This window comes from Hyalella azteca, unplaced genomic scaffold (genome assembly GCF_000764305.2).
Source record: "Hyalella azteca isolate HAZT.00-mixed unplaced genomic scaffold, Hazt_2.0.2 contig16374, whole genome shotgun sequence".
NCBI lineage: Eukaryota > Metazoa > Arthropoda > Malacostraca > Amphipoda > Hyalellidae > Hyalella > Hyalella azteca.
Window position 1 is genome coordinate 105,426 of NW_025946198.1, and position 12,015 is coordinate 117,440.

At 32.0% G+C, this 12,015-nt stretch overlaps 1 protein-coding gene across 3 annotated transcripts in view; it reads left to right on the forward strand.

Moving 5' to 3' along the window:
• Positions 1-12,015, forward strand: part of LOC108681627 (beta-arrestin-1) — a 34,022-nt gene that overhangs the window by 12,074 nt on the left and 9,933 nt on the right. For 2 of the 3 annotated variants that reach the window (XM_018170678.2, XM_018170679.2), the window contains exons 6-8: positions 6,544-6,679; positions 7,969-8,053; positions 8,484-8,556. In XM_018170678.2, the coding sequence (XP_018026167.1) occupies positions 6,544-6,679; positions 7,969-8,053; positions 8,484-8,556 (294 nt within the window). The remainder of the gene's footprint in view (positions 1-6,543; positions 6,680-7,968; positions 8,054-8,483; positions 8,557-12,015) is intronic. The other variant, XM_047884869.1, reaches the window with a different exon arrangement.

The window sequence follows — 12,015 nt, forward strand, 5'->3', positions numbered from 1 at the left end:
GCACTCTTTAATATAAACACAATATATATTTTTACAATATTTATTGACAACATACTTCAAAAAGATATAGAATATTTATTACAACTTCTCTTCATGAAAGCTCAGAATTTCATTTTAATGTGGAATCTTTAATCTGCTGATTGACCATACATTGCTTATATATATTATAAAATATATTATATATTAAAATATATTTTATAAAATATTATATTATACATTGCTTAAAATTTATACATTGCTTATATTATATAAGCAATGAAATATTATACTTTGCTTATATATTTTCAGCCAAACTAATGATATTTTTCTCCTTTGTTGGTTGTTTTAAGGTTCATATTTACAACTGCATTTATGCTCTCATTGTTGGATTTTTGCATTCATGATTGCATGAAATATTATATGTTTTTCTTGGAAGCCTGAGAATGATGTACAATTCCTGCATTTTGCGTACCTAATTAAACAAATTTTATATGTTTTTCTTGGAAACCCGAGAATGATGTACAATTCCTGTATTTTGCGTACCTAATTAAATAAATTTCATATGTTTTTCTTGAATGCCTGAGAATGATGTACAATTCCTGCATTTTACGTACCTAATTAAATAAATTTTGTATGTTTTTCTTGGAAGCCTGAGAATGATGTACAATTCCTGCATTTTGCGTATCTAATTAAATAAATTTCATATGATGTTTTTGGTAAGTTGGTACGGTGGTTGGTAGTTGGTACCAACTACCCGCAGTATTTCAAAGCCATGAATGTGTGATTTATTATGGCTATAATATCTCCAAGTAGGAATTAGGCAGGTCTTATCTTGAAGAAATTGATCAAATTTCATGGCAGGAGTTGTGCATGTTGTGTTATAGTAATTTTGTTGTTGCATCCATGGACTCGTGGTACAAGAAACCTGAGTTGCTGCTGAATCATGTCACATTATGGCATTCACATCAAATGTTTGATGTGAGAGGTTACAATAAAAAAAATTAATTTGACATAACCAATACTGTACATTAGAATTATTTCTTTCTTCCAATTTATCATAACTTAACTTAATACTATCTTACTGATAGTGTTTATTCAATTTTTTCAATAATTCAAAAATCAATTTACGTGAAATTACATGCTTTAGCTGCAACATTGCTACGAACAGTTACATTCTTTAGCTCCTCCTGCACCCTGTATGACTGTGCTTAAAATTTCTTCTCACTTTCCATCAACATCTACAGCAAGCGGAAGCATGTGTAAGTCTTCATGTGTGTGCTGTAGAATTGCTTGTCTTCTCCATGGCGCTAAATAATTTATAAAAAATTTTAATAATTACTCATTTTATACAAATCTTTCCATCTGCAGTATGAATATTATTCTGAATTATGTAAATTATCATCACAAGAACTTGACCCTCAATTTTACACAATTGCTTACATTTGCTTCTAAAAATAAGAATAGTGATGACTAAACATAAAGCATTGTGTTATATCTAGTATGTATAAATTGCTAATATCTTGGTCCAATCTTTCGATGCACCTGGCATTATTTTTGTAGGATTAAATTGAAAACAATATGATTTTCGTTTGAGGAACGAAAACAATCTAATTAGAGCTCGGAGTTTTAGGCTGTTTGCTTTTAACATGTTGAAAGCTCTATTTGATCTTTGGATTGTTTCTTCCTCGAATTTAACCGTATCAGTAAAGAAAAAGGAATAAAGCTCTGTGGATATCATTTCCGCCCTAGCCAGCTTTCCTTTCCGTTGACCTTGAGAGGCGCCGCGATGTCGGCGCCGTCTGCATGCTCTCTCAAGCGCAGCACTGTTCAATCGCAGCACTGTCCGCGTAATAAAGTTTGGGGAGGAGGTGGCCTCAGCACAGCCTAAAACTCCGAGCTCTAATTAGATTGTTTTCGTTCCTCAAACGAAAATAATTAGAGCAAACTCCGTTTTAGGCTGTTTGCTTTTCTACCAAAGTCGCCCTTTAGGGTCTGGGGGAGAACACATAGCATTTTGAAGGCGATTGCCTTACAATTATCAAATGATAATTGCATAAAAAGGTGTTACTAAAACTCACATGGTGACACGCACAGAAAATGGTGATGCAAAGTAACTAGTCACCAGAGGAGCTGCGCAGCAGCTCGAGCGGGTGCGTATCAGCGATTGAACAGTGCTGCGCTTGAGAGAGCATGCAGACGGCGCCGACATCGCGGCGCCTCTCAAGGTCAACGGAAAGGAAAGCTGGCTAGGGCGGAAATGATATCCACAGAGCTTTATTCCTTTTTCTTTACTGATACGGTTAAATTCGAGGAAGAAACAATCCAAAGATCAAATAGAGCTTTCAACATGTTAAAAGCAAACAGCCTAAAACGGAGTTTGCTCTAATTCAAAGTTTATGATTTTTTACTTGTCATGTATTTATATGAATTAATTCGTTGGTAATACACCCCACAACACCCCACAAATGCTGTTGCTATTAATACTAGTACTCTATTTTTAATATCATTGATTAGGTCAAGATTACTCAAGTTGCATGCCATATCCTTCAGTTTGTTCAAGGCTGCTGTTGATCTCAGGATTAAAAAGTAATGCACTATTAAAAAAAAAGTTGCAAAAGCTAAAGTAATAAGTATGGAGGACACAATTTGGGAAATGGCAGCATAAAATTGAGGGTTCTGTGTGGAAAACTCAATTAGACTACCTAAGAACTACAATTCTATATTTTTTTAGTCTCAAAGGTTTACATTTTTTTAATAGTCTCAATTGTTTAAATTATTGAAATTGTTAATGCTGTATTGCTGAAAGTTACAAACATTCAAAATTTATGATGAAACCATACACTAAAACCATGTTAGATTATGAATTGAAACTGTCTAAATGCTTGGTTGCATACAATTATCAATTCTAATATATACTTTTCGAACTGTTTCAAGCAATGGTAACACAACATTTCTTTTAGATCTCCCTTTTAATTATTAGAGAGTATTACTTGAAAGTCAGCTTCCTCTTGGGAAGTCAGCTTCTCTTGTGTAAACAAATATTTGTAAGTATTCATAAAGCTTATTAAATTAATTAATAAACTGTACTTAGAATGTACAGAACTAAAATTCACTGATACATTTAGCTATTTATTTGAACCTAAGAAACAAAAAAATCTTTTCTAGGGAGTGTACTTTTTTTTGCTGTTATTTTACGCACTGTCAAGTTTTCTTATGGTTTTATTTTATATAATATATTTTTGTCAAAACGTTGCAAATTCAGTTAAAAATGTCTTTATTTCTAAAGCACTCAATAGTCCCATGTAGATTTTCTCACAATTATTGATCATATTTTACTCAAATTTTGATCCTATTGTAATTTGCAAAACAACAAAAAATCAACACATTATCAAATTTAATTAAGGTAGATACAGAATTCAAACTCCCCACACTTTCACTTTCATTAACACTTGACGATCAAGATGTGTTACATGGCCCTTTAAACCTAGTAATTTTTTGTAAGCTTTTAGTGGTATTTCTCAGGCAGCTTAAACACTCTTGGCATGAATGCTTCATTAACAAAAGAGCAAGGCATTAATTGTTCACTTTAAGGCTTACTGAAACCTGATAAAGAGATCTGAACAGGACCAAGCCTGCGTTTACAGGGAAATTTATTTGCTTGTACTTTTTTTCATTATCTACATTAGTATTTTTTAGAAATAAACTTGTATTTCTGTTGTAGTTGATGGCCTAGATGTTTTGAGTATTCTATTTTTGGTGCCAAAATAATTTTTGGTATTAATTTTTATTAGTTAGTTTGGTTTAGTTTACCAATGGCTGTAAGATGAATCATGAACCTTGTGGGTGTGCTTTGAAAATTTGTGCAACTCGTGTAAGTTTAACATATCGGTAAACAAAATAATAAAGTCTGTTTAATAATTCACTTGTCTGATTTGGGCTTTGAATATGATTTAGCTATTTGATTTAAATTGTTGAGTTAAATTCCACATTTATTAATAATTTAATTTAAACTAATGTTCTGTAGTGCCTAACATTTGGTGTTGTTAGTCCTGCATCTCTTTTGTTTATCTGCCTAATTAAATTACTAACATCATGAAAATCACTAAATTTCATTGTTCAATAGTTACTTTTATTTCAGACTTGCTTACTTTACATGTGGCTGTAGTGAATCAAGTTTTTCAAATGTCTTTGTTTTTCAAGATTTCCAATCAATTTCTTTTTACCATTGTGTAACACCAACATTACCGTATATGAGTTATCTATAGTAACTTGAAACTAAATTTTCTGCTATGTTAATTTTTCTTCAACTGCATTTGATGTAGTTTAATGATATTCTTACATCAAGAAAATGTTACTTCCATTATTTAGTTTCATTTATTAGGAAGCTTTGTGAAGTTCTGATTTGAATTTCAAGTATGGATGGAAACAGCTATCATAATTTAATAAGATACTGAACAAAATACATATTTACGTTTTTCCTGTTTGTGGTACTTACAATTATTTTATTTTTAGGTGTTATTGCTGTTCTTGATTTTGCATATTGATATTTTGTTTTAAGCTACTCTATTTGAACTGAAAAATTGTCCAACTAATTTTATTTAAAGTGTTGGAAGCTCTATTATCATCTGCTGTTATTTCTCTCTAGCATTGAATCAACTATCCAGCTTGTCAATTTTGGTCTCTAATTGTTTCAATGCAACGATGATTTGCCATTGTTCTTCAATTAAATTTACTCTAGGCTGATATTTTTTTAGGAGCAACATGGAGCACTTGTTTGCCATTTATTTAGTTTTGCCTGTGGGGATTAAATTTATCATTAACAATTAATAATTAATAAGTAATAATTAATTAATAATAATTAAATAATTATTAATTAATAATTAATAAATACTAGAGACACTCATTTGAGTTCATCTATGCCCAAGACATCATAAATTCAAGTAAAAGAGTAAAGAATCTTATCCCTTAATTAGGGACTGCTGAGAAAGTGTATTCATATCTGGAGAACCTAGAAAACTTGGTATTACAAGAAATAATCAATGTGTAAATGATTTCATTTATTCTACGAGTTCTTGGAAATTTCACAATATTTAATCTTACATAAATTCCATTTATATGGAATTTAACAACATCACAATTGCTTTTTGCTTAGCAAAATACAACTGCAAGATGCAATTATGGGAAATTAAATGGCAAATGGCTGTCAAAAAAAAAAAAAAACAACACTTCTTTCTCCTTTATTTTGCACCTGGAACAGGAAATATATTCCTAGATGTATGCTTAGACATTTGGGAACTTCAATTCTAATAAGATTATTATCTCTCTCTATACTCTCCAAAAATTCTGGTAAATACCCACTGGCGCCAATAATACTGAGAGTCAAGTCATAACAGCATCAATAATTCTTTGCTTCCAGCAAGTGGCTCTAGCATGGGTTTGGAAAATAAAATGCCATTTAACGGTTCCTCCCGCTGAACATAATAAAACTGGAAATGATTTGACACATGTATAAGAAAGCACCACATTATAAATTCATTGCTTGGCTTTTTTTCTGTATTCAAAATTTTGTGGATTTAAAAAAGCTGCTTAGTTTTCATTTAACTCTGTCTTATCATATCATATATCATCTTATCATATCATATCTTATCTTATCTTATCATATCACATGCTTGTTCCTTCCCAGCAACTTGGAAGTGAGGGAAATAAAAAATGAAAATAAAATCTCTCATAAATGAAGAAATAGAGGAGGGGGTGTGTGTGTTTTTGTTGCTTATGGTTTTTTCAAGTATATCTTTTGGTATAATCAACTCTAAACAACAAAATAAAATTAAAACCAAATACTTAGGATGTAGACATGTGAGATCAACATGAAAAACACCTCTGTTGAGTTCGTTATCTATCCAGTTGAGTCCGTTATCTATCCAGTTATTGATGTTTTACAAATCCATCAATGTCATGTGTTAGTGTATTTTTCAATTATATGGAATATGATCTGAGTATGAACATTTATTTTCTCTTTTATGGAATTAAATTCAATTAAGAATTTTCTATTATTTTTGGTAAGTTAGAATTTGATTGTAAGTTTTTCTATTTTTAGTCATGTGCTAGAATTCAAAATAACATTTGTTTTTATAAACCACAAAATTACTTTCTAAACATTCTGTTTATTAGATACTTGGGCAGTTTTGATATTTTGTTGTGGTTCAGAGATGCGAGCAAATTTTTTTCAGAATTTGATTGCCTCAAGTATATACCATATATTTGGACTGAGAGGTGCACCTTAAATTTTCAGTAATTAAAAAGAATTTTTGGTTTTGAAATTTGCCTGAATATCAGTTTTTGTTTATCAAGGGTGAAAGTTATTCTCATGGTACTTCAAACTCTGTATTAAATTGACCAAATTTATGAAAGCAATTGACTAAATTCTTACACTCAACCTGGTTGTTTGATCAAGGTTAATGAAGGGAAAGTTCTTTTCATGGTACTTCAAACTCTGTATTAAATTGACAAAATTTATGAAAGCAATTGACTAAATTCTTACACTCAACCTGGTTGTTTGATCAGAAGCTCGGTGCGGCTGGCCATCAGGAAGGTGATGTATGCGCCTGCCAAGCAAGGCAAGCAGCCCAATGTTGAGGTCAGCAAAGAGTTCATGATGTCACCAAACAAGCTGCACCTTGAGGCTTCCCTTGATAAGGAGGTGAGTCTTGCTTCCTTGACTCGTAATTACTAGTGTATTCTGTTACATAGTAATAAATAATATAATAAATAAATAATATAAATAATAATAAATGCAATAAATTTATTAGAGGCTTCCCTTGATAAGGAGGTGAGTCTTGCTTCTCTGACTTGTACAAAATTTACTAGTGTATTCTATTACAATGTTTTGCAATTTTAATTGCATTTAACTTTATCATCAGTCCACTCAAACTGAAAACAATATTATACTGTCCAAGATTGTCAGACTCTTCAAGACATGAATTGCCTGATGAATGTTTGCTGTGTTTTATTATGTGCTGGAACATTTTTTCTAAGCAAATGTTTAGAAGGAAGATTCATAGGCAAGTTAGTATGTAATTATTATTGAGGTCCTTGGATAATGATCTGATTGCAGATGTTTATGTATGTGCAATGTGTTCATTATGTAAACTAAAACTGTAGTGCTCCTTTGCCTAACAATTGATTGCCATTTTGCCCTTCTGTTCATCAATTTGAAGCTCCATTTTGATTTATTCATTGTTATCATGTGTATAATGTCATTTGGTTAGATGCTTCTATTCTACCTATTCTACTACGTATTCAAATTGACTAGATGCAGTGAATCATGAATTTTTTATTTCCCATTATGAATGATTCTCAGTGGTACTTTTTTCTCAACAGAACTATTTCAACCACATCTTCCAATTTAGTCCCACTTGGCATTCAGCTTTTAATTACTCCTTGCTCATCTCTGAAGAAATTGGTTGTTGACTGCTCCTTTGCTTTGAGAAATAGGAATTTTTTTGCTCATGCTCTAATTTGCCTGGCAATTTTTACTCCAATCTTTAATTCAACTTTCGGATAATTGCAAATAATATTTTTGATGATCAGCTATTGTTCTTGAACAATGATCAAGGGATAGTGTGATGTTCCATGTTTTAGCAATGGAACATGCTTTGCCTTCTTCTTTACTTTTTACTCATCTTTTCCTTCTAAGTTGTTAAGATGTCTTCTTTTAGCCATTCCTAAAATCTCGTGTAAGGGTTTTGTTTGTCAACCATTTTTCACTGCATTTTATGAAGCTCTCATGAATGGTTTGCTAAAACACATTACCTACCAAATTTTTTTGTCAAATTGTTGAAGAAATGATATGTTTAAGTGAGTAATTAGGAGAAAACGCAATTCAACTCTCTGCACAGACTGATAATCTTCAATAGGAAGAATAAATGAGATAATCACTGGAAAGTTCAGATTCATGTTGACTATCAATGCATATTTTTCTTACACCAGCTCTACTACCACGGCGAGACAGTTGCTGTCAATGTGCACATTCAGAACAACTCTAATAAAAGTGTTAAAAGAATCAAAGTTTCAAGTAAGTTAACACTACTGGCATTGATTTATTCATATAAAGGGGGTGCTAATGTAGGTTCTTTTGTTGCATGTAGTGTAATTTTAGTTGCCAGTACTTGAATATATACATTTGGGTAATAAAATTTCAAAATATTTATATTTCATGTAACAATTACATGAATATTTGAAATAAATAGTTTAATGATTGAAATTGTTCAATGTTAAAAGAATTTCTTATTATAGAATTAGTTTTTAAGATATTCCCTACATTTTGTAAAGAGTATAGTAACAAATATGAATTTTGATAAAATGCCAGTGAAATAATCTAATTTTACGATAAAATTAGGTGAAACTTGAGAAACTTCAATTCCTACTCTAACTGAACTTTGCTATTTATAGTTAATTTATAAATATTATCAAACTTAATGAGAATTTTTCAATTTTCTTGACAGTCCGGCAGTTGGCTGACATCTGTCTGTTCTCAACAGCGCAGTACAAGTGTACTGTTGCTGAGGTCGACACTGAGTGAGTACTGAGTTGTGATTTACCTTCATTTGTGTGCATAGCTGGAATGAGGTTAGAGAATATGTACCTGTCTTATTATGCTACCAACATATTCAGTGAAAATTCAGTGAAAATATATATTTATCATTCATGCATGTACATAAATGCAGTTTACTTGAGCATAATCATGTTCTATTTCACTCAATTTTAGCTTCATTTGAAGGACTTTATTGTTTAATTAGAGGATATAATTGAATGTAAAATGTTTTAATAATGAAGTAGGTTGTGAAATATAAATAATTTTGATTATTATAAATTTAATTGTCCTGTTTATTATTTTGGAGCTCTAGTTTATATTGATGAGCAGTCTTGTTAGTTGGTTGTTCTTTATTATTCCAAAGAAGGATGTATGTGTTTGTTTGCTCTATTTTTAAACACTTACACATACAGGGGGTTTCACAGAAACTTCCTGATTTGACAGCTCAATGAAAAAGAGCTGGTAAAGATATCATAACAGTATAAATTTCATTGAAAAAGACATTACCTGAATTTTTGTATCACTTAGTTTGAAGATGGCATTGGACAAATGACACTCCCATTGTCAATTCATTCATTTAATTGATTTTTGAAGTTCTGTTCAACTTGCTGAAGCATATTGACTGGTATTTGTGCAATAGCTTGGCACATGTTGTTTTTTAAATAAGGTAGGGTTTTTGGACAGTCATTGTAAACAATTTATTTTCAATAACCCGGTAAAAGAACCTGACCTGAAGGGCAAATATGGAACCAAGTATGGAATGCTCGTTGAGTAGCAATAGTGAAACAGCCGTTAGAAAAGTACACCTTGACAGCAAACACACACTGCTCACTTGTCCAATGCATAGTGGCAACTGACTAGGCTCGACACAAAACTTCATGACCTTGCCTTTCATATACTCCCAAATACTCTCTACCCTTTTCCTACAACAACTGGCTGGTTGAGGCAAAATACAAAACAGGAAGTGTTTGATGTGATGTGATGGTTGCCCCCAGTTCCAGATAGGGATTCTTGGTTGTGGTCTGTTGTTGTGAAACTTGGATGTTGTGAAATCTTTTTGGAGGTATAATTTGTTGCTTATTTTCTTTGTTATTTTGGGGCATTTATTGTTTTGCTTTCAAGTTGAAATTGAAATTAATATGGCTGTTGCCTTATTCAGGTCTAGTGCTGAAGGCAATTTTTGGCTATTACAACTTAACTGTTTTTGATGCTGCCATGAAAACGAGGTGATGACAATAAAGATTTATATTCTATATTTTCATATAATGACGTTTTTCAGCACCGTCAAGTTCAACATATTTTGGTGGATGAGATAAAATTCATCTTGGCAGTCTTTGCCTGCTTTAAAAGATGCTATCCTCTGTTATCAATAACCTGTTTTAGTATCATGCCAATTTAAATTTATAATCTTAATAATTTGTTCAGCTGGTCATCATGATCATCTGACAATATACAATTTATGCCAACTGTCATAAATTGCAGTGTAATAAATGCTTAATAAATAACATCATGCATTGCCTGCAGTGTTCTTGCTACAAAACTCACTGATGCTGTGCTTGTCAACTAACCCCATATGTTAGATCACTAATGACTCTTTTTCAGCTTTTGGACAATACATCAGCAAAATTATTGATTTTCATGCAAGGTGTGAATATTTTCCACAACATGCAGTTGTTTGTTATTCCTAGTTTATGAAGTGTTCTGGTTTGAAGACACTTTCATGTTGTGTTCAAGGTTATTTTGTGTGCTATTTTTCATTTTATGTAATTAATCCCTAACACATATACTTATTCCCACTCTCTTAGAAAATTAAAGTTGCTTATACTAATTAAATAATTTTCTATCAAATTTGGCTTAAGTTATTCATGTTTTTCTCAAGGCCCTGTTTTTATTATTTGTCTATGTTAATACAGAAAAAATGTAATTTTTTTAATACAGAAACATTATTTTTATTTCAAATCTATCTTAATCTGGTTGATATCCTCAGAAATTCATCCATATGTGAAGCTTTCTGTCTGCAGGCATTACTTATTATAAACTCTTCTATAAGAAAATTATGTGGATGATAAGGCAATAAACATTGCATTTCAGACAAGGTTGTAGAAACCCAGAGTTTTTTCAAATTGCTCAACTCACCTTGTTTTTATTTAAAAAGCTGTGCAAGTGGGTATTTTTACTTTTTGGGATTCTTTAATATTAATTTATATCTTCAAAGTCCTCTCATTTATGTTGATTATTAAAAGTTTGAAGCTGTTGAGTGTCAACCACTATTACTATTAATTGTCAATATACCTAAGGTGCTTATACACGTGGCTATTAGTTGCGTATATTGGTTGCATCTACTAGGCCAGGCTACAAAAATTTGTGATGCTTGACGTGTTCAGAGGCAACTAGCTGGTTCATTGCAGGCAAGGCAACTAGAGTTGTTTTGAAGCAGTCTATTGCGCTCAGTAGCTGCCCGGCCGTCATACCGAGCACAGCTGCGTCGCTCGCTCTTTCGCCCACTGTAGCGGGCACTGCTGTCGTGCTCTCGCATGCCTCCACCGTGCACACCCTTACTCGACAACTCCCAACGTCGCACTGACGCGAGCGCAGTGTACCAAAAACACTATACTCGTGTATAGGCTTTTAGCCTTCAAAACTGTAGTAGACGCAACCAATATACGCAACTACTAGCCCCGTGTATAAGCACCTTATTATACAATGAGCCAGTGATGCAGCATAAACTTTCATCACTGTTTAAAATCAGTGACGTCCCTGTAATGGACTACTAATCATTGAAAAATATGTATTGAATCAATTAATCCAGTTCTTTGCTGTTCTTTTGTTTCACATAACTCAAATAGTGCACGCCTCTAACAAAACTCAATTTTCAGTTTTCTCTTCATAACCTGTGAAAAATTGGGCTTGAAATTTTGAAGTATGTACCAAACCTTGTGGCTTCTACTATTGAATGCACCTGTTAAAAAATTGACATAATGGTATTGCTAAATGTTTTTAATGAGAAGCTACATTATGTGAAAGTTAAAAAACCCATATGTGTTAAAAAACTAGGGTACTGAGAAAAGACCCATGTACAGAAAATTCTCTCCCATTGTGTCTTTAAAAATGTAAAGTTCATAGAGTGCTTGATCTTCTTTTTATTGTTGTGACCAAACTTTTTTCAAAGTATTTTAAGATTTGAGTCTATTTCAGGAGCCAAAATATCAACTGGTCACCTAACAAGTCTATTGACTCTGCTTTCCTCATTTCAAATACACTTGATTTTAGGCTTTTTATAATCACCAATTTTCTAAAAATTGTTTTATGGATTTTTTGTTGGCTAACTCGAAAAATATCGGACATGAATTTGCAGTCTCAAAATGCATGGTAAATGTAAATATCACAAAAAACATAATTTTTCTCTTTTTGCATTTTTTTTCTGCGACACATTAAGAGCTAAA